We start from the raw sequence: 25,184 nt of genomic DNA, 5'->3' as shown, positions 1-25,184 counted from the left end.
CCAAAAAAAGAGTTAGTTCGGGATATCAATTAGAATTCAAATAAGAATTCAGCTTATAATTTTGAACTATTTTCAAATTGGCTACGGAAACAAATACTTATGATTGATTTCATTAAATGTCTTCCCATAAGCATTTCGACTGTAGCCAGAAAACTAATTTGATAATTTTTGAAATAGCACAACATAACATAGAGAGGATGACTCTTATCAAGAATGTTATCTTCCGGACCAAGGAGAGGGAGCGGAGATGGAAATTGGATTATTTTAACAAGAATATTTTGCTCCATATTTAGCAGTTACTTTGACAATCCATGTCAGATTCTATATCCTATAGAATGGTTTACTCCGTTTTAGTTTGTTACACGTTCTTATGTTTGCTTAATCGATTAATAGCAATTGAACAGCGGTATACAACTGTTACTTTCATTTAATCAACAAAAAAGGTACTGTAAGCACAGATCTTTATTTAACCATTATCTGACCTTTCGTATAAAATAGGCATTTGGGTTCACGATTACATTCCTTTTTTTAAAGAAAGCAATGTTTTTCTTATTATTAGTAGTGCAGTGAATTTATGACACGTTCTGTATTTAATTGCTGTGAAATCAGTATTTATCCTACACAGTAAAAGAATATAAACAATTTGACATATATCCATAAAATAAAACTGTTTTATTATAATAAGTTATATAATAACATATAGGAGGATAGTCTGTTAGTTGAAAATATTAACAAATATATGACAGTAGTTCATGTATCATTGGTTTTCTTAAATCGTAAGGCGGGTGCAAATCTTTATTTTCTGAAGAAACTGTGATATCCCATTCGTTTAAATACACAACTTTATGTTTGATATTGTCGAAAATTTTGAATATCATTTTATCATGCAAATATCTCACAAAATCATATGGAACACCTTCACCGTATTGTTCGAAGTAATGTGGACCTTTAATGAATATTTTTGCGCCAGGCGCACGATCCAAGAATTTAACTATAGCGTCTTTGGCGTTCATTACATGTTCTTCATAAACTGACAATGGAGCATAACCTATATGGATATACCAATGCAGCACTACGATCGGATTTTTAGTACGTATTACGTTAAGATGATAGCTTGCAGGTTTAAAATGATGTATTGTCCCATTCGGTGTATAGGTGAAAAATGGGAACTCATGTGCAGTCCATGTAATAGTAATATTGTCTCTCTTATTTTTACTGAAATTTTTGATTGGTTGATGATGACCTTTTAGAGTACCTGTTGTCCGTGTAACATTTAAAATATCAGCCATTGATATAAGCCAGTCTCGCACTGTAGAATCTCCAACCATGTAAATCTCCCGGTTTCTTAGACAGGCTAAATACCTGTTAAAACTTGGTTCAACTTTTTGACATAAGAGATTATGCCACGTTTTATTATAAAGATATCCAACTGGGGATGAAATGTTCCATGTGACTGACGGATTTATTAGACTACACGAGTGCTCTGGATGACCTATGGTTTTATCTGCAAAAAGAAAAACAATACACAAGTGTCCCCAAAAATACACTATATTCATATTAAACAGACATGTTATAAGCTTGACATGAATATAATAAATTCTTTTAAGGATTATACATTAGATTTAATTTTTGTGTATGAACATTCTATCTAAAGCGCCATGAAAACCTGTTTGTCCTTCTGTTCGTCACTATCGTCGGCCGTGTGTACAAAATATCATTTTCTAATTGATACCTTGAGTTTACCTTGTTCGATTGTATTTATACTGATACAGATGGGAGATATATCGAAAGAAAAAAAGCAATCAATGTCTGTGTCAATAGATCGAAGGACAAGGTCACTGGAAACAGGAAAAAGATATCAGGATGATAAACTGAGTGTCATTTACTTCATTGAAATGAAACTTATACAGATTGATCATGAATAGTTAGTAAAGTAATTTAAGGTCAAAGTCATAAAACTATTCCGAAAATATTTTTTTAAGAAATGGTTACTCGAGGTGCTCGTTTTGAAAATATAGGGCAGTAGAAGATTCCTTTTGAATTGGGGGTCAACAGATTAAAGTGTAACGTTCCTCCAAAAATCTCATTTAAAAAAAAAGTCATAGTTGGTGGTTGAATCTAGTGTTGGCAGCCAAATTGGTCAATTTACTTACACATTCGACATGAATTTTACACCGAAATGGTGATTATTACAAAACATTATACATACACTTCTGTTCTCGAACTATGAACAACAAATTTATTTATTTTATTAAAAACATATTTCCGTAATCCATGTTCTGTTTTCAACAAAATTATTATATTTACCTGTGAACTTTTCTTTTATCAAACGTCATGTTGACCAAGGTAATTATAGTTGTCTTTCTAATACTGTTTTATATCCCCCTTTGTTTTTATTAATATTGTGTTTTTATTGTGTCATAGATCAAATTTATTTGTTCAGTGTATGTTTACTCGTTTTTGTTGATATGTCTTTTGATTGAGTTAAACTATTTCAGTTGATATTTAATAGTCCGTCTGTCTATGTTACGATGTTACATTAAGGTTAGGGTGAAGGTTGGCGCCTGATAAAACGTGTTAACCCGCTGCATTTCCTTGCACCTGTCCTATGTCAGGAACATATTGTTCAGTGCTTTTAGTTTGTTGATGTGGCTCAAGTGTTTCTCCTTTCTCGTTTTTTATAGATTATACCTGTTTGAAGGTTTTACACTAGTCATTTGGGGACTTTTTATAGCTTGCTGTTCTATGTGAGCAAGGGCTCCGTGTTGAAAGCAATACTTTGATCTAAAATGGTTTACTTTTTTACAACATGTGACTTCGATCAAAAGTTGTCTCATTGGCACTTATACCACATGTTCTTATATCTATTTAGAAAATATTGAAACTGTCCTCAAAGGATAAGATTGACAAACATGCTCTAATTTCGTAAGTAAATAAGCAATTTATGCCTGTACCAAGTAAGGAATATGACAGTTGTTGTCCATTCGTTTGATTTTGACATGTGATTAGGGACTTTCCGATTGAATTTTCCTCGGAGTTCAGTATTTTTGTGATTTTACTTTTTATTGTCACAGGGTCGTTAATTTGTTATATTTCTCATAAAGATAATAATTGATTTAAAAACGAATTCAATTTAAATCAGCTTCTAATTCATTATGTTTACTTCTGAAAATAAAGTATCATTTATAATTATGTGATAATACCTTATTTATTACCTATGGATCTATGAGGCAAGGTGACCTGTCCACGAGGATGGTCGGTAGCTTATCGATGACTGCCAATGAACTTCCCCGTACCTTATATTTTGGAGGTCTAATGCGAAACACTTTTTGAAAATTTTCCTTGTTGTACGACTGCAATTTTTTATAACCAAATATATATATCTAGAAAAGTATTTAGGCATAACCATAATAACGGTGTCGTAATCATATGATTTTTTTATTTGTACCAGTTCGTGTAATAAAACATCTAAAATGAACTGTTATAACCTCAGTGTTTGATAAATGATTGATACGGATTTCAGAAAAAATACTTGATTCTGTTCATTAGTTAGATCACGAATAGTTACAATGAAATTATGATTTCAGCTTTGTACTGGTGTCCTGTCTATATTTGCTATGGTATTATCAGGTTTATTTTTCGACTTACGAATAGGGATTGTCACTTTGGTATCTTTTTTTCTGCCACTAGATATGCTCGAAACAAAATGATTGGGAATTCAAATGAATAGAAATTAGAGATAGGGGCATAAAAAATAAACAACACAACTATGACAATCCTACATAAGTATCTTATAATTAGGGCATTTGTAATCTACAATTAACTTAAGGTCTTAATTTAAATATATAGAATGTTTTTAATAATTTGTAAGAATGTAGTTTTTATTATGTTTTTTCAAAATGTAATAAAAAGTATTGGTCAGCAGACTTTTTTATGCTACAGGTTGTGCAATAGTTTGTATAGATTACGCATGGAAAATCCATTGTTTTTTTTATAAAAAGAAAACTACGTCATAGACTTTAAAGACAAAATGTAAGAAGATAGCTCATATAACATGTCTTCAGATGAAAGAAAGACAAAAATGGGTCACCGTATTTGTTTTCTTGATAGAGATTAAGGTTGGTAAATTCCCCACAATATATTATAAAAAATACTTTATCCGTGTTATTTCCCCTACTATCTGAGTTATATCCCCGTATGTGGCAGAGTTGAAAAAAAAATCAAACAAAAATATATGTTTTTTTATAGAAAATACAGCCGTAAATATGACAAAACAAAATTTTCTATACTACATTGTAACAGGAAAAGCCTTACACACGAGTTGCACCCTACTCTCAAAATTTGCACATTTCATTAAAGATCTAAACCTATTGTTATATCCTACTTCAAAATTCAAGATGGAGGGAGACACCCCAGTTACATGAAATAACTTCATGCCATTTTTGTGAAAAAGATATTACCTGTTACCATGGTTACTTTAATAACTTACCACCAAGTACATCAACTTTAATTTCCTTTATGATTTTATATCTAGTAGAACTGCAAGTATAAATTTATTTATTTTTAAACTATATTTAGAAACGATCATATAAAATGTATGTCAAACCGTCACTAAGAACAAATCACAAAGGTCTTCAAGTATATGAACACATCTTTTCAATCGAACCACACATATATACTGCATCTCTTAAATATATTTAGCAATAAAAGAACAAGAAATGTGTGGTATAAAAAAATTAGTTTAGATTGTACAGATTATTTTTGCATAACTCATATACATGCACAAAGATTCTTCCTCTTAATTTGGAAATTGAAATGCATTCGTTAAGTCCCTTAGTATGTCAAGTTATCCCAACGATAACATTTTCTGAAATTCAACAACTTCACATGACGTCACACATATTGAAATGCAAAGACATTCTTTCTTTGAAATATGTTATGTGAGACCATGAACAGTTAAAAAAGTTATAGTTTTTTATGCTTCTGAGACTAAAATAGCAATCATAAAGAGTTCTTGACTAATTTGAGAAAGACTATGCAATACCACATTATGAATATCGACAGGTTTATATGTATAGGACCATACATTTTCTTCTCAGTATAGAAAAACATATTCTACGGTGGCTGAATGCGGTCATGAAAGAAAAAGAATATGTTAGCCCCTCAAGATACTATGGCGTCCCTCAATATTCTATGTCGTTCCCACAAGAAAGTCATCTAGTTCCCTCAAGATGCTATGCCGTTTCTTCAAGCAGAACAAATAAAATAGAAGCATTGTGAGATACTTTTTACAGCCGATTGCATTGAGTGTGTAGCTTAAATTTAATATCTTTGGTTATCTTGCTTGCTAGCTGAACTATGAAATCATTATTAGGTTAGTTGAACTACCCTCCTTTCGAAGTAGCATAGTCCTACAGACAGATAAATCAGAAATTCCTTGAATATAAAAATGAATTACCTTAAGAACTGAATCTGTGATTGTGTAAATGTAGGTACCGTCATATCTCCAGTTATGGAATACCAGTCTGAACAATCAAACCCGGGTGCATTTGGTAATAAACAAAACCATCGCATTCCATAATTTAATGATGTAAAGTCACAGATGCCGTGTTTTGTTCGTGTGTGTATCCCACATAAACCTTGACCAGTTTCTCCACGTGCATTCTTAAAAATCCCTTGAACAGTCCTCAACATTCCATTTCTATATATGTAGTTTACATATAGTCCAATAGATTCTTTTGCAAATGACAATGAAATTTTGATGTTTGGAGATCCGCTCCATAATGCCCTTATCACTCCGATATACGTACCATTACCATGATCTACTACATACCCCGCTGAACCTGCGCCTTTCCCTTTCTCAGACATCCAAACTTTTAGAAAATCACCACCTTCATTTAAAACGTCACCATTTTTATTATGGAGGATTATTCTAAGTGTTATAATATCACCAGTAGTAAACGTAGCTGATTTATTGTTTATTATTTCCACTGTAGATTTCGGCAAATAAACAAGAGTTTTTCCGACATCTAGGCCTTTATACTTAAAGTATTTTTCATAATACTTGAAATCAGTAGCAGTAAACGTTTCGACGTCTTTTTTGTATCCAGGAGACAAAATCTGCCATCTACAATAATCAACCGACCGATATATATATATATATATATATATATATATATATATACAGAGAGAGTATTAAATACATTTACTTATTTCAAAGATCAAAGTTTTCTTTTGTCCAACCTCTTCTCTCACTTTTGAATTAATCAGCAAATCTTGCCAGATTCAGCTAGGCTACCCTTTAGAAGACTTACATTGTTGAATGTTAGGAGAAAAATAACAGCTATGTACCGGTGTTCAAAAGACATAAATCGATTGAGAGAAAAACAAATCCGATCAACACATTACAACTGAGAGAAACACATAAAAGAAAAAAAAATACAAAGGAACAACAGGAACATTGAATTGCAACAAAAACAGTCGCCAACATACATAGAAACGATTTATTTGATAACAATTGCCGTATTCCTGACTTGGCACAGGCCATTTTAGGACAAAATAGTGGGTTGAACCTGTTTAAAGGGCTAGCTAAACCTCCTGCTTTAAGACAATGTTAAAAAGTATCGTTTGAATGACAAGACTACGTGACACGTTCTCTTTGGGCTAATATGCGACCAAATCTTATTGATAGATCTGTACGGGGTTAGTTGCGTGTAATATTTGGCCCTTATCAAACACACACTTTTTTCCAGTGGTTGTCGGAATCCCTTTGTCCACATGACTTAACAAAAGCTAGCTACTGTATTTAATATTACTTCGTGTGTGTCCTCAATATCCATGAAATCGTTTCTCCTAGTCTGTGTGAATGTGTGAGGAAAAATAAGGACAAAATCCGCTCCGTTTTTATTTGTATTATAAAAAATTTGGAGATGTGTAGGTATGGCTGCTATGAGACAACTGTCCACAAAAGTTCAATAGAAATTGGGTGTAAGTAATTATACATGTCGGGAAAAGGTGCATTTGTCGGCTGATTTTTATTATTCAGACTGATTTAACTTGAAAACGAGTTCATGAACCACACTTTTGTTTAAATGACGCTAGGCTTGAATACACATTAAGATTATTTTCATCAATTTTTACAAAAAAGCCAATGATTATTTTTTTAATTAGATATGTACACAGCAACAAATATCTTTTTTATTTCTAAAATCATGAAACTTTGATAAAAATTAATTATTTGAAAAGAAATGGTATTGAAATTTGTGTATATCTTTTGAAACAAAACAAAAGTTATATGTCTTTCAGAAGAACAAAATGTCCAAAAACTCAAAATTGTTAGCATATTTAATGTCTAAAATGATCTCTAACGTTTAGCACCGGAAGGTATATCTTTTATTATATATTTGAATTGACTAGGTAAACTAAAAACTTGTGCGCAAATTTTCGTAAAAAAAAAACAACCGTGAGATCAAACTTGTATTGTATGTCATTTTAAAATAGTCAAAGTAACAAATGACCTTGTACAATGCCAAAATACAGACATTGCCAGATTGTAGTGAATAAATGTATAGCAAATTGAATGCTATTCAGTATGGTTCATGTGGTATTAATTTACTGATACCAAAATCATAATACTGATCATAAAGTAAGGGAACAGTTGGGTTGAATGCAATATTAATGACGAAAATGTTTTTTGGGGAAGATTTTGAAAAATACATTAGTATTTGAATATATATATAGCATTGTACATGGAGCTACATGTATTCCGATGATAATACTTAACTAGCAGTCGCAAATTAGCATCAAAGGGGCACATGACGGGAAGGATGAATATATTAAGAGTTCAACAATTATTATACGTACCCGAACAATTTTGTCGTTGTAAGGTAAAGTATTGAGACAGCAAAAATCAATGACCAAAATACAAGTTTCTTATTTAATTTAAAGGTCGTACTGAACCTGCAAAAAAAAATGTTTTCATCTTCATTAATCTTATCTGATCAGAGACGATTTGAAATCGAAAATGACAGTTTCGACTTAAAATTATGTTCTTTAGAACACACCCGCGATGTTGCGGACATTAAGAGCGTGGTTGAAAGTACAATGTATGTAAACGGTTGTAGGGTGAATTTTTATAAAAGATTTTATGGCTGGTGAATATCAGGAAAGGTATAAAAAGTAATCGGTACTTGGTGATAGAACATTTTTGTTAGCCCTCTTTCTTTTTTCCAAAGTTCGTTATTTTCTGATTTCTGTTTTTCTGTATACTATGAACATACAAATACTATAAAAAGTGTATTTGCTATTTACTATCTCTTCCAAGTTAATCCTAGGTAATATAGTCGTTATATCAGTGACAACCGCGGATTTTGATAGTAAATGTGAAATAGCAGATACACTTTGCTCATAGTATATTTTTAAAAAAAAAGCGAAAATAATTGTCCTGTCTCAAAGTACTAATGAAAATAATGTGTAGTTTTTAAACAGTCCTAAACAGAATGCTTGTCCTTACTTTAAAGTCCTTCCGATGATGGAAACAATATTCGGACGCCTTTATTTTCGTTTTTCTCCCAAAATAACTCAAATTGAATAATCATAAACTAGAATGACAAATGCGACTATGTATGGTACCTATAGGACACAGAAGCATGATTATTAATTTATTGTGGAAGGAAGAGAAGCGACAAACAAAATGAGGTCTACTAATTTAACAGTAAAGTTTTTTGCAGATCTACAACTTTGAAACAACGATGCTAATTGAGCTTAAAAATGTATTAGATACACATTTGCATTCAATGGTATTTTATGGCTGAAAATGCATGTGTTTTTCTGCGGTAAAAACATCAATACGAGACGTACAGATAGAGTGACATCCTGTTTTGAGTCTTAGAAATCAATTTCGTTCTCTTTTTTTATATAAACTAAATCAAATTATTTGACATTAAATATTAAATCATTTACCGGCTTTATTTCCAATTTCAGATGTTTTGAAAAAGGGAAACAACAACTCGATCAAAGACGACCTGTCAGATCTATCAGATCAATATTAAAGCATGGAGCCTTGTTAAGGATTAGTCTGACAATTATTTTTACTTCGTATGTGCATCACGCAAAAAACAAATGAGACATCTTACGAACGGATAAGTATGCTTCTTGCATACGATATGCAATGGCAGGAACACAACCTCTTACAAACTACAAAGTGTGCTCTCAGCATACAGTATGCCTTGGCAGCGAAACAATCTCTTACGAACGGCAGATCGGGATCCCTGCATTCAGTATGCATTGACAGAGAAACAGTGTCTTTAGAACGACAAAGTATTTCCCTATGTGCAGTATACATTGACTGGGAAACACTCTTACAAACGACAAAGTGGGATCCCTGCATACAGTATGTATTGACAGAGAAACAGTCTCTTACAAACGACAAAGTGAGATGTCTGTATACAGTATGCATTGAAAGGGAAACAGTCTCTTAAATACGACAAAGTATTTCCCTACATGCAGTATGCATTGACAGAGAAACAGTCTTTTACAAACGACAAAGTAAGATGTCTGTATTCAGTTTACATTGACACAGAAACAGCCTCTTATAAAAGACAATGTGAGCTCCCTGTATACAATATGTATTCCTAGGCAAACAGTATTTACTGTTCAAAATTTAAGTGATTTGAAAAAAATAAACTCTCGAAAAATGAAGGTAAAAAAAGATATTTGTTTTCATTCTAAATTTTTGAGAGAGAAAAAAAGGTTCGATCGAACACTAAGAAAAAACAAATGTTTTATATTTTTAAATAATTGTGTGCAGAAGATGCTTTTACAAAACTTCTACCTCTGATGGTACTTTCTAAATAAAACGTCAAACGATGGACCCGAATGTTACTTCTAAGGAATAGTAAGTTGAGAATTGTAAAGTTGTTATCGTCACGTGTGTCAGAAATCGGTATGCTAGTTTGACGTAGTCCATCTCTGTCTGTGTTAAGATAAAGATCCGAATATGAAGCAAGCCTTCTAGTTTTGTTAATTATTTGAATGTTTACTTTTAGCTACCTATAAAACCTTTTTTATTCCACCCATTTCTTTGGAACGCCTGTACAAAGTAATGATTATGACAATTGTTTCGTTCTACTGGTTGATATAATAGAGTGTTGGATTCGATCAGGTTTTATGGATTTTCCTTTTTTTTTATTTGGAGTTCGGTATTTTTGTTTATTCTTTTAAAAAAGATTTCGATTTTTATTTTTACTATTAGTAATGCTAGATTTTATAAGCGTTTGGTATTACTAAAAATTATCACTTCTGTTATCGTACTATGAACGACAATTTTATTTTCATTTACCTGTGTACATTACTCTATTTGGCGGCATTTTGTTCAAGGTTATGGCTATTGTTTCTGAAATTGGTAAGCATCTTACCCCTTAAATGATTGCAATTGTTTTGTCTTTACATTGTGTCATATATCAAATTTATTCGTTCAGTTTACGTTCTCTTGTGTTAATATTTCTTTTGATTGATAATCTATAATGTGACTTTCTCTGTTGTGATGTTACGCTATTGTTTCGGATAAGGGTGAAGATTGGTACCTATTTCACCTCAGATTCAAATGGTTCTCCGCTTACATATCACGAATCTGATTTTGTTTAAAGATATGATAAACATATCATGCATAGAAAAATCCTTATCGCATGCTGTATCACCACTAGACCAATATCAACCTTGGGACCTTTGGCCTTCAGGACTGATATTAGCCTGTCAGATTTTAGAAATAAATAATCTTGTTTTATCACATATAAAATTATAGATATTCTGAACATATGTTCTGGACTAATGTTACCACTCCTGTGTATTGATCTGTAATAATCTACCATTCGATGCTGGAGACAACTGTTTTAACATAATGATGCATAATTTGACCAAATGTTACCACTTAATGCTAAGTTATGTATTAATCTGTTTATCATATATTTTTAACAAAATCACATTATATGTAAGTGAATATTCATTTAAGAATTGAATGCTTCTTTTTGTAACTTCATTGGGGTATAAAAGCGTTGACCGAAGTACATTTTGTATGATGCTCTTCATTCTAAAAAAAATATTTCCCTTTACTTATATGCGTGTTTTTAACAACACGGAAAATCAGAATTAAGCAGTATTTATATTTAGTGTTTTTATAAATTTAGAAACACGTCAGAGGGGAGTCCCCAGTTTTGATAAAAATGCGAGAGTTCTCTGAATTCCGATGAATCTATTTCTGTCATATAAGAACTGAAGTGGAGTTTTTCTTATATGTCACCGTTATGAAACTGATATTTGATATTGTACTTCCATAAAGAAATAAAGAACCATCTAGGTCGTTCAATTAAAATTTAATATACGTTCTTGCTCCAAGATTTGTTTAGGTAATTATGCGCATGCGTATAGTTTTCTGGACTTCAAGGGGTATTAGCTATATCTAGATTGAATGGTTGCTCTGGATTCCCCATTCAATTGTATAATTTAAAACTCATGGGATCCTTTCTTTGTATGTCTGCTATTGAGGGTTACTGTTGTTGCATAATTTTAAATCATATGCATCATTTAAATTAAAATAAATGTATTCCATATAACTACAACACCCCTTCAGTCGAAACAGAGTCTTCCATATTATCGTTTTGAGTTGTCTCCCTTCCGGAAGTAACTTCCGGCAATTCTGAATGTAAATACACTTCGAGAAAAATTAACTCGTTCTGTCGATAAACATCGTATTATATTAAAAACGGTCGCAATTTAAACCGAGGAATATGTACGGAAAGGAGTCATGACAGCTGACCCAAAGGAAATTAAACTTTGAAGAGTTAGGAATGGGGTTCCTCCCAGAATTAACGTAGGAAATAGGTGATAATTAAGATACGAAGTGAAGTACCTTCTCTCACTCTGTATCTCAATGACTGCTGTGGAAAGTAAACTTGGAATTTATAGTACAAAAATAAAACACAATAGGCCTTAGTACATTGTTCATACACTTTATCCGGGATTGGCTATTTTGTAACTATTCATATTACGTAAATTACAGTTTACATGTGCAGTTGAATTAGTTTTGAAAATAATATCATCTAGCTACATGTATACATGTGTCAATAAAAACAATGGCAATCGCATCCCTCAGAACATTTTGCTCTTTGATTGGGAATATAATATGCAGTGAACGTTCCTTTCTCTTTTTTTCGCACATAGATAATAGTTGCGCCGAAGAGGAAACCTCTTTAAATAATGCTCTTCTGTGTAGGAATAGTTTTGTTCTGAAAATAGAATAAACTAAAAATACACAATTATCCTTTCTATTTACATACATCATAGTAACTGTGTCAAAAAAGAATTCAGATTATAATTTTGAACTATTCTAAAATTGGCTACACAAACAAATACTTATGATTAATTTCATTAAATGTCTTCCCATAAGCATTTCGACTGTAGCAAGAAAACTAATATAATTTTTTGAAAACAGCAACCCAGAATGAACATCCAGAGGGTGACTCTTATCAAGAATATTTTCTTTCGGGCCAAATAGAGGGAGCAGAGATGGAAATGGGATAATTTTAACAATATTTTGCCCCATATTTAACAGCAGTTACATTGGCAATCCATGTCAGTTTCTATATCCTATAGAATGATTTACTCCGTTTTAGTTTGTTATAAGTTCCTATTTTTGCTTAATCTATTACTAGCAATTGAACAGCGGTATATAACTGTTACTTACATTTAATCAACAAAAAAAAAAGGTACTGTAAGTGTTCCGGGCCATATGAGTATTTGGACCATACGCGTATGGTCATGACCATATGGGTATATATTCATATGGTTCGACCATACGCGTATGGTCGGGGTAGTTGACACTGTTACAGTTTACTTTTGATACTTCTAAACTCTTCATATGGTATGACCGTTCATTAAAAAGACGCTATCATATTTTATTATTATATTATAATAAAAAGATAAGCTAAATAAAAAATAAGAAGTTTCACATACTTCATTTTTCTTACAGTACAGCCTGTGACATCCTCTTAATTATGTCCACCCTCTTGCATGGTCAACATCCAATGGTGGCCATTTATTGGGGTATTCAATCTTGAGATGTTGGCCATTTATTGGGGTCATAAAACATAGTTGATGTTTTATCTAATTATGTTATCTGTTGAAATCAATCAAGGTTGAAGTTTTCAGCTTGTATGTTTCATTAAAATTTACCTGTTCAGGTAACTCAGGTTTCTTTTTAAAAATGACATTTCACCTTTTTTTGAAAATGTAGAATAAAATATTGTTTTATTCTTTTCTAATTTATATTATTTATTGATTTATCTGTCTTTAAATTTATTCAAATTTATTTTTTGTTATTTTTTATTTGTTTTTATATTCATTTTTGTATGTTTTTGTTTCTTATTCTTTTAATTTCATCTTGGTAAGAATTTTGAATATAAAAAAAACAAAAAAAAAGTCAAAGATAAAGTTATTGACTAACATTTGAAAGACAACAGATTTTAATTAATAATTTTTAATAAATAAAAAAATAATAAACGTACATGTTCTTTATTCAATGGTTTGTTTGCATTATTTAATGAATTATTATTAATAATAATTAATAATCAAGCAAATGATATTTTTAAATAAACCATGAGGCAAGTAATTCTTATCTTTATTTTTTTTGAAATCTGAAAACAAGAGTTGTGCATGAACAATTAGTGTTGAAGAGACTTATTTTCCAAATGCCCACCCTAGTTATCATCAAATTTTGATAAAAACGCATTAAAAATGCTTATCATAATGAAAAATGTTCCTATCTCTGAATAAAGTGAATCTTATGAAAAAAAATTGTCTTGCTTTTTAAACAACTATGAACTAATTCAATATGGTATCTTCGGTCAGTTAAAGGCTAAAATTTGACAAAAGTACACTTATATAGATGGTGACACTTTTATGGTCTATTAATTAAATCATTTTTTGTGTGTACATTATATTGTTGAAAGTACTGGACTGACATGATACATGTACATATTCTTGGTATACATTTGCAAAGAATATTTTCCTCAACCCAGGCCTTTGAGATAAATTTAATAACTGCAGGGACTTGAATGAATTAAACCCTTTAAAGACCTTGATGAAAAATTAATTTAAAGAAAAATATAAGAATATTTTTGAAAATAGATTTAAAAATAAAAACTTTGATAAAAACTGTATATACACAAATGTGTCACTAAAGTAGAGAGTTAGTGATCATAATTTAGAAATAGAAAATAGCGGACAATATATAATTCCTAGAAATGATAGAATATGGAAACTGTGCACTTGCTGGACAATGAAGAACACTCCTTCCTTAATGGTAAAATTAACAAAATAACTTGAGATAATCTTTTTGAAAATTATCTACCTTCTCATAATAAAGTCACTTAAGAACAATAAAATGAAAGAAATGCCAAACCTCAATATCTGAACATGTTTAAAATATTTGCCCCTTTATAAAATGGTCGTAAATTAGAACTGAGGGCAGAAACCTAAAAAAAAAAAAACATTCCATGTGTTAATTTCTTATAGAATTGTTATTTCTTTGCATTATAATGGGGTTTTTTTTGTCACAAACTAAAAACAATATGTTTATATGACAATAAAAATATTATGAAATTTTGTTGTTATGAATATTTCGGATATATTTATTCAATAGAGAAATAATGAATTGCCTTAATTTTATTTAGAATAAGTCCTAAACACATTTTTTAACATTTGTTAAACAGTGTTGAATGCAGATCAGTCTATCTACAATGATCTAATTATAAACCATTTTAAATTAAGAAAATTAATTTGAGTAACACCTTTTCAATAGAAAAAGGCAGGCATTGGGAAAGTTTGCATTATATTAGAAGATGATATTCATTTATTCTTCTTACCATAAAGTACATGTAAAAATAATAACTTTTAAAATTGATTAAAAACTATTTAAAAGGTATATTGTCAAACAAACAGTCATGAGTCAATTAAAAAAATATAAAGCTATTTTTTAAAATAGTTTTATTATTTCATTTTGTTTTTTGAATTTTCTTGACATAATCACAGTTATTAAATTTGACAAACACATATCTGTATATTTTACCTGAGACATATGACCTGTATGTCATGTATGCTATATCATTTTAACACTTCAATGCATCCAAGATTTCCCTTTATCCTTGACTAGTTTATAATTAATACCTTGTGTATTGATTAAGCAACAGGGGGTATAATGATGGACATAAAGGGCCACCATGGTGGATATAATGTTAAGGGCCACTATGAATAAGATAATGTCACAGGTAGTCAAATTTATAGTAATCACATTTTATACCAATGGTCATTACCGATGGTCATCACCGATTTGTTATTACGAGTGAATGGCAATATGTCGACTAAAAAAAATAAATTTCAAAAATTTCTTTATGAACTGTTACACAAGAAGTCACTGAAAAGTAACACAGTTTATTTAAGTTGCCTTGTGAATATGGTGCATTGCAGTCATTTTACGATATTTGAGATCTAGAGCTTCTGAAAAAAGTAGACCTCAGTATAACTGTACGCAGCTGCAAAAAGGTAGCTTTTCACTCGCAAGCAAAAGGTGTAAATGAAAAGGATCGTGCACAAAATTCTTACAAATTCAAAAAAGCTATGATGCCGTGTGGAAGTGAACGTCACCTAAGCCTACATGCAAGAATATAACTAGTGATGAAAACTAACTATGGCATCAATTTTTAACTTTTACGTAGTTTTTGTATTATAAAATTAATATATTGTCATGTAACCATCACTGTTGTTTTTAGATAAAGTTTTTGTATTATTGAAACGTTTATAATGTAATCTGAAAAAAATACCTATATGGTCACAATACTCATACGGTCCGGCCCGTTAATAACCAAACGAGTATTATACTCATATGGTCCGACCATATGCGTACGGTCGGACCATACGCGTATGATAGGACCATATGAATATACGCATATGGTCATGACCATACGCGTATGGTCCAAATACTCATATGGTCCGGAACATAAGCACAGATCTCTATTTAACCATTATCTGACCTTTCGTATAAAACAGGCATTTGGGTTAACGATTACATTTCTTTTTTTAGAGAAAGCAACGTGTTTTTCTTTTTATTAAGTAGTGCAGTGAATTTATGACACGTTCTGTATTAATTGCTGTCTAATCAGCATTTATCCGACACAGTAAAAGAATATTAACAACTTGACATATATACATAAAATAAAACAGTTTATTATAATAAGTTATATAACAGCATATAGGAGGATAGCCTGTTAGTTAAAAATATTAACAAATATATGAAAGTAGTTCATGTATCATTGGTTTTCTTAAATCGTTATCTTTATTTTCTGCAAAGAAACAACAACCCGGCCAAAGAGCAGAAAACAGCTGAAGCCATCAACGGATTGTCAACACAGCGGTTAAATCCTGCGCACGAATGCGTACTTCAGCAGACTCTTAAGCAAAAGTGTTTAAGTCAAGTAAGAGCATATAGCGTCTGAAAAATGGTAGATTGACTATGATAGAGCCTCAATAGTAACGTTTGTCAAAGATCTTTAGTTTGTTTGACGTCTTCCATAGTTTAAAACATTTTATTTCCTAAACATGTAAAATTGATGACTTACAAGTGATCAAACTTGTGTTTAGAGGTACATGTAATTAACTATATATGAAGAGTACATAATACAGAACTCACTTTAGTACTTCATAATGACAATTAAATATCAATATTATTTAAGGAAATTTTGTTATCTTACGTCATGTTGTTCTTTTGAGTCTGCATTTCAAACTGAAAAAAGTTAAATATACTCATCATAGATACAAGGGTTGACATTTTTTGTTTGCGCCAGACAAGCGTTTTGTCTGCAAAAGTATACCTTTGGGGAATAAAAACTCCACAAGTAGTGGCATCAACCTAGTGGTTGTAAATAACTTCATCATAGATACAAGGGTTGACATTTTTTGTTTGCGCCAGACAAGCGTTTCGTCTGCAAATTAATACCTTTGGGGAATAAAAACTCCACAAGTACTGGCATTAACCTAGTGGTTGTAAATAACTTCATCATAGAACCAAGGATTGGCATTTTTTGTTTGCGCCAGACAAGCGTTTCGTCTGCAAAAGAATACCTTTGGGCAATAAAAACTCCACAAGCAGTGGCATCAACCAAATGGTTGTAAATAACTTAATCATATATATGGCGACCTTCTGCTGTTGTTTTTTCTATGGTCGGGTTGTTGTCTCTTTGACACATTCCCTATTTCCATTCTCAATTTTATTGACATTTTGTTTTTGCGCCAGACAAGCGTTTCGTCTGCAAAAGAATACCTTTGGGGAATAAAAACTCCACATGCAGTGGCATCCATGTAGTGGTTGTAAATAACTTCATCATAGATACCAGGCCTTGCGGTCATAAAATTTTCGAGTCAGTTGTACTCGTACTCGAAAATCAACCAATCAAAATGCTGGATTTCATGTTTCGAGCATGATTTTTGTTCTCCGAGTACTGAGCAAAGTTTTATGACTTCAACCTCTGGATTGACATTTTTTTATTTTCGCCAGATGCGTGTTGTAAACAGTAGAGTTTTAATTATGACCATATCAATGATAATTCATACTAATATACCCTAAACGAATAAATGACAAGCAGATAAACTGAAATTGAATTCATTAGAAAATATCACAATAATGTAAACTAAGAAGATTATTTTATATAGAATATAAATAACGAAGTAAGAAATGCTAAACTTACAAATACATTAGAATAGACTAGAACTTTTCTTATATGTGTTTTGTGACAATTTGCCTAATAGTGAATTTATTTTCGATTTTCTTTCTGACTCGTTTTATGATGACCTGCCCATTTTTAAGTGTTGTTTTATATGTATATGTTATTGTGTTCATTTTTGGTTTTTACATTGCAATCTGATGTTAGCTTTGATAGAATGATTTTCGACTGATAAGTAGCTATGTAAAAAAAGATTGTTATTTTGTTGTGGGTAAATAATTAGTAACTACTGAATTAGTAGCTGCAGCATTTATAACAAAAGAGCGTAAACACGTGTAGCTCAGATGCAGTTTGAAAAAATCATTCGGTAGTCTCGAGCAATTTGTTAACTAAAACGATACAGAAAGTACATGAAAGTGTTTGCTGTCAGTATTTAATTTAAAACGACCATCACAAACTATGATTAATAGGTTTTGGACTACTAACCGGTCTTTGAACGAGAAAATGTTTGCCTCAAAAAAATAAATAATGCATATCAATTTAATGGTTTTTGAACTATTTACCTGATAGTAGTCTTTTTCAACTAATTCCGTATAATAAATAAATTTATTCGTATATATTTCTTTAAAAGAAAAAACGTACTGAGGCAAAATAAGTTTAGGTTTTACATTACGCAAAAAACAGTTGTAAATATTTTATTTTATTGATATCAATTGAAGAATAAATTTTATTTGATGGATAGTTTGTAAAGAAAAATATTTAGTTAAAAACCTTTCACATAATGAAATTATACACGCTTACCATTACACGTCATTTAATTTGGTGGCTGGAACTGGGATCCAAATTATTCATGTAAAAGTTTTTATCCACATTGATCATCTCAAGACTAATATCTAAATTGTCTCAAAGTGACAATTTATTTGCCCTCTGGCGAATTGTATGATTTTGCTCAAATCGTAATTGTAAAATTTAAAGAACGATTTCAAACAACCAGCGAGTCACTTACGGAATCAGGTCATCGTCAAACTCGACATACAATATGGCCGCGTTGGACATAGGCGAATAGGTTCGAACGGAAGAGGTTATTTACGATAGATTATGGATGATCGCGAGTCAGATAGAAAAGAAAACATTAATTATGATGACTTTAAAACGAAAGAGATTTCATTATGGATGCAAAAATTGATGAAACTGAAAATATTTGTCTTTTAAGATCTGAAGTCATAAAATTAAAAACTATTGGGGAAAAGGTTAAGTCTTCTTCTTTAAGCTTATTAATTGGATTCTAAAAAATGCAGCACCTGGATTCCGAAATTGCTGATCTGAAACAAACAATCAGTATAATATCGGAAATCATGGTTTGGAAGTAATTGATAAACTTGTTCTAAGTAGCTCTGCAAAAATTATATATTAAAATGTAAACTTTGTGAAACAGTAATAATATATTATTTTCTAGGAATGATCGATTGTTTGTCCCTCTCTTGAATGCTGCGAAAACTTAAGTGTTACGTTTTCCCTTATTGAAACCGTCATTGAGTCTGGGGACCTCGGTGGCTGAGTGGTCTAAGTAGTTACTACTTTAACTACTAACCGGTCAACACTGAAGTTTTGAGTTCGAATCCTGCTCGTGTGGTTGTACTTGAATGCAATCTTAATTGACTAAGATTGTCAGTTTTACTATCAAAGGTCCAGCTTTTTCCACCTATAAAGCCTGGCCGTCACGAAAATAGCCGAAAAGTGATGATTAAAGTGGCGTTAAAATACCAAAAATCAAAATCATTTCATTGAGTCTATAAACCTTAATATAGATAGTTTATGCTTTCAGCATAGTAATTTATACTTAATAAACTAATCAGCTGTTTTAAATAAAAAAAAAATGTTTGCGAATATAGTGACTGAAGTGAGTGAAATATATCGACTGGATTATTCGGGTTTATGAAGCACCTATGCCTTGTATATTGGACAAAATGACACAAAATGGCAGCATCCTATATGACCAAAGTCATTTGATGTCTTACTTAAATGTATATCAATGGTGGTAAAATATATTTTTATGTGACTGTTGTATAGCTTTTCTTGACGTTGAAGTATGTAAGTACATATTACCATGTGCCAAAAAAAAAAATATTGATCCCCACTCTGATTTTATAAAAAAAAAAACAATTGAACGCCTCCTTTTCCACATACAGAAAAAAAAGCTCGATCCCTCATTTATTCTGACTAGCCTCTCCCCCTTTCCATGATAAAAATAATGATTAGTCCCCTATTTCATTGGTATCTATTTTTAGAATTAAATTAATTTGATAGATAATTTGTAAAGAGTATATAATAGAATCAAAGCCACTTACCATTACATGTAATATATAATTCGGTGGCTAGCGCTAGGATCCTTTCATTGAGAAAGTTTGTGTCAACTTGATCATCTAATGACATAATAACCAAATTATCTCAACATGACAATTTATCTGCCTATTGGGAAATTGTTTAATTTTGCCCTAATGGTAAACACCTGTCGTATCCACATTTAGAAATAAATTTAGTGGCAAAAAGTATTAACATTAGCAGAAGAGATCAACAATCGATAGCACATGTAATACCTTGCTTGATTGAAATTTATATTTTCCATGCATGCATTAGCAAAAAACTTTAACTTTTATAGTTCTGATTAATGAAAAATGACCCCAGTGACAATTCTGATTAATAAAATTAGCCCCACTTTCTGATATAGAATGATAGAAATTGGCCCCAGTGACCATGCTGATAGTATAATAGAAATTGACCTTGTGACATACGTTGAAACACCAATAGTACGTGCTAGGAAGCGTGCGCTGTCTGCCCGACAGAACCAAGCCGTTAGATAATTTGTAAAGAGTATATAATAAAATCAAAGCCACTTACCATTACATGTGATATATAATTTGGTAGCTAGCGCTAGGATCCTTGCATTGAGAAAGTTTGTGTCTACTTGATCATCTAATGACATAATATCCGAACTGTTTCAACGTGACAATTTATCTGCCAATTGGAAAATTGTTTAATTTTGCCCTAATGGTACATGTAAATTTTAAATCAAATCTGTCGTCTCCACATTTAGAAATAGATAAGCTTGTGGCAAACAGTATTAACATTAGCAGAAGAGATCAACAATCGGTAGCACATGTACTACCTTGTTTGATTGAAATTTATAATATTGTCCATGCTTGCATTAGCCAAAAACTTTAACTTTTATAGTTCTGATTAATGAAAAATGACCCCAGTGACAATTCTGATTAATAAAATAAGCTTGATTTGAAGTATGTAAGTACATATTCCCATGTGCAAAAAAAAAATATTGATCCCCCACTCGGGTTACACTAATGTCCTGACAATGTCCTGACAGTGTCCTGACAGAAATGAAAATGCTAAATTTTTTTTATTATTGGAAGGATTTACTTGAAATTTGGAATCAAGCAAGATGAGAAGTTAAATTTAATAAATAAAATTTTAAAAAATTAAAAAAATATTTATAAGAGTGAGAAAACTTGACCTGACCAACTTGACTTTGAAACTACTAATGTCCTGACCGATATGTAACGGATAAATAATGTTTTATTATTGACAAGATAGACTTCAAATTCGATACCAAGGAAGATTAAAACATTTGATACAAAAATATAAGAAAAAAAGAAAACAAATATTTTCAAGAGTTAGAAAACTTGACCTGACCAACTACATCTTTCCTGTGACTTATGTCCTGACCTATGTAAAATGCTTATTATTTTTTTATTCTTTGAAGGATCGAATTCAAATTTGATGTCAAGGAAGATTATAATACTAAATATAGAGCTACAAGAATAAGATTTAAAAAAAATAATTTAAAGAGTTAGAAAAATTGACCTGACCAACGTCGACTCTGCCTTGACTAATGCCCTGACCGATGCAGAGAATGTTGATATCTTTTTATTATTGAAAAAAAATGACTTAAGTTCCTTACCAAGGAAGATGATAACATAAAATATAGGAATTTATGAGAAAAAAATGTTTGTTAATTTTTGAAATGTTAGAAAACTTGACCTGACCAACATGATCTCTGTCATGATGAATATCCTGACTGTTATAAAAATGTCAATAACCTTTTTATTATTTAATGAGATATTACCAAGTTTGGTATCAGGGAAGATTACAACACTAAGTATAAAAATGTAAAATAAAAATATTTTAAACTTGACCTGACCACTGTTTACCTTGTCCTGTAATGTCCTGACTGATGAAGAAAAGACAAATATTATATAACCGGCTGTTTTTTTTTCTCTCTCTCTAAAGACAGAATAGACTTAGTTCTTGAAATTTATTTAAAAATAGTTATGAAAGAACTTGGATGCACTTTTTATAATTCATAATATATGTGTAGAAGAAAGCCAAAAGACAGTGACATCATAAAATTATGTTTATTATAAGTTTTTATATTTCTATGTGATTCGAACATAATTCTACTTTGAATGCTTGTAAAAACGTTATCTTGAAATCAAAAGAAGACCATTTCCTGTCCTTTTTTTATGTTATTTGACATGTTTAATCCCTCATTAACTAAAAAAACTATGTTTTTTTTTGTTATTGAAAGAATTGACTTAATTATCATGATAAAGATCATTTAAGTTGATCAGGTCAAGTTTTATCACATTTAAAAAATTAACAAACAATTTATTTTTCTTAAATTCTTATTTTGAAAAATATAATTTTCCTTGGTGAGGAACTTTAATTAAGTCAATTCTTTCAATAACAAAAAAAATTATTAACATTTTCTACATCGATCAGGACATTAGTCAGAGCAGAGTCGATGTTGGTCAGATCAAGTTTACTAACACTTAAAATTTTTTGAATATTTTTTCTTATATCTCTATATTCAATGTTAGAATCTTCCTTGACATTAAATTTGAACTCGATCCTTCAAAGAACAAAAGTTATTAGCTAGCATTTTACATCAGTCGGGACATAAGTCACGGGAGGACGTAGTTGGTTAGGGCAAGTTTCCTAACTTTTAGAAATATTTTTTTTCGTTTTTCTTCTTATATTTTTGTATTAAATGTTTTAATCTTCCTTGGTATCGAATTTGAAGTCTATCCTGTCAATAATAAAACATTTTTTAGCCGTTTCTTTTCAGTCAGGACATTAGTAGTTTCAAAGTCAAGTTGGTCAGGTCAAGTTTTCTAACTCGTATAAATATTTTTTAAATTTTTTTAAATTTTATTTATTAAATATAAGTTGTAATCTTGCTTGGTTTTAAATTTCAAGTAAATCCTTCCAACAATAAAAAAACAATTTAGCATTTTCATTACTGTCAAGACACTGTCAGGACATTGTCAGTACATTGTCAGGACATTAGTGTAACCCCCCCCCCCCCCACTCTGATTTTATTAAAAAAAAAACAATTGAACCCCTCCTTTTCCACACACAGAAAAAAAAGCTTGATTCCTCATTTATTCTGACCAGCCTCTCCCCCTTTCCATGATAAAAAAATGATTAGTCCCCTATTTCATTGGTATCGATTTTTAGAATTAAGTTAATTTGATAGATAATTTGTAAAGATTATATAATAAAATCAAAGCCACTTACCATTACATGTAATATATAATTCGGTGGCTAGCGCTAGGATCCTTGCATTGAGAAAGTTTGTGTCTACTTGATCAAATTGATCTTATCCAAACTGTCTCAACGTGACAATTTATCTGCCTAAAGGTACATGTAAATTTCAAATAAAACCTGTCGTGTCCACATTTAGAAATTAATAAATTTGTGGGAAAAAGTATTAACATTAGCAGAAGAGATCAACAATCGATTGCACATGTAATACCTTGCTTGATTGAAATTTATAATATTGTCCATGCATGCATTAGCCAAAAACTTTAACTTTTATAGTTCTGATTAATGAAAAATGACCCAGTGACAATTCTGATTAATAAAATTAGCCCCACTTTCTGATATAGAATGATAGAAATTGGCCCCAGTGACCATAGAAATTGACCTAGTGACAATCAGTATGACAGTTACGTTGAAACACCAATAGTACGTGCTAGGAAGCGTGCGCTGTCTGACCGACAGAACCAAACGAATATCTAATCAAGAAAACGAAACGGAATTTATATGAAATTGCTGAGGGGGATTATTTCATTATACCAAGTCATCAGTATGGTCGTGTTTCAACTGATCTTTGAAATATTTCAAATCTTATAACTCAATCTGGAGAAATTTGGTACCGCATTGGAACAGCTATAGGAATTTTGTTAAAGAATATTTGTCTATGAATCAAATTGAACCTCTTTGAATCACATATGTAATCACATTTACAGTTCATGAGCTTCGACTTTTACTACGTGAAGCAATTAGATAAAGACAAGAAACAGTTAAAAAGCTTTCAAAAACTGGTGGTCTTTGTCTTTCATGTAAATACGAAAATAACAAGATATAAAGGCAAACGATGTTGTGCAATTCCCGCAGACTTAATTCACTAAAATGCTCAAACAAATGATATAGAACTATTTTTGTATTGTGTAAATAAGGTTTATTGTATTGTCATTGAAAAACAATAATTAAAGAGTGTTGTGTTGTTGTCCCTGCGTTTGATGTGTTTTGTCATTTGATTTTGCCATGTGATTAGGGACTTTCCGATTGAATTTTCCTCGGAGTTCATTATTTTTGTGATTTTACTTTTTAAAGTAGTTATATCAACGTCCTGTGGTCTCTGTAGGACAGTTGTCTCATTTCGGCAATTTTACCACATCTCCTTATGTTTATCTCGATTTATCATCGGTTGTTATTTGTTTTGAAACTTGAAAATATATTGTCTTTGAAATGAGCATGTCAATCAATCGTATAAATCAAATAATGTGCATTCATTTATTGTCAATGGTATCATTTTTTCTTGGATTTAGGAATACTTACATTTCCTCGTCTATTTACAGGAAAATTGGTATCCTAATAATAATGAATCCCCAGTATAATATGATGGGTAACTCCAATTCTGATGTATTTTACAACATTAGTAAAATAAGCACAATGTTGTGTTTAATGTAGTAAAACATAAGCTGAAACATTTAATGTTGATCGAAAATAAAATCAAATCATCTTATGCAGTATGAGTCTCGAAATTGAAAATATATTGAATCAAGTACAATATAAATAAAAATATATGAGTGTCAATGAGCCAACCCTCCATCAAAGTCACTATATAAAAACAATAAACAATTAATGGTCAAAGTACGATCTTCAACACGAACCGTTGCTCACACCGTATAGCAAACTACTAGGGACCCCGAAATGACTAGTATAAAGCAATTCAAACAGGAAAACAAACTTTTCAAGCTATATAAAATATGATGACAACTATAAACCACACCGACAAACGACAACAACTGAACAAAAGGCTAGCGACTCAGTAAG

General features: G+C 31.1%; 1 protein-coding gene across 2 annotated transcripts; it reads right to left on the bottom strand.

The window, feature by feature from the left end:
- Window positions 1–651: 651 nt before the first annotated feature.
- On the bottom strand, window positions 652–23,441 carry LOC143085257 (NXPE family member 4-like). 2 transcript variants are annotated; one of them, XM_076261508.1, is made up of 7 exons: window positions 23,361–23,441; window positions 20,667–20,783; window positions 16,800–16,831; window positions 7,864–7,959; window positions 5,459–6,127; window positions 4,490–4,539; window positions 652–1,504 (listed from the first exon to the last, which is right to left on the bottom strand). In XM_076261508.1, the coding sequence occupies exons 2-7, from the start codon at window positions 20,667–20,669 to the stop codon at window positions 729–731; spliced, it is 1,626 nt and encodes a 541-aa protein (XP_076117623.1). In that variant the 5' UTR covers window positions 20,670–20,783; window positions 23,361–23,441; the 3' UTR covers window positions 652–728. The 2 variants fall into 2 exon arrangements, with proteins under 2 accessions (XP_076117623.1, XP_076117629.1); XM_076261514.1 differs by lacking the exons at window positions 20,667–20,783; window positions 23,361–23,441 and adding an exon at window positions 20,117–20,205.
- Between the last annotated feature and the right edge of the window lie 1,743 nt (window positions 23,442–25,184).

Source organism: Mytilus galloprovincialis, chromosome 1 (assembly GCF_965363235.1).
Source record: "Mytilus galloprovincialis chromosome 1, xbMytGall1.hap1.1, whole genome shotgun sequence".
Classification (NCBI taxonomy): Eukaryota; Metazoa; Mollusca; class Bivalvia; order Mytilida; family Mytilidae; genus Mytilus; species Mytilus galloprovincialis.
Note: the sequence above shows the minus strand (reverse complement) of the source record. Positions and strands in the feature narration are given on the sequence as shown.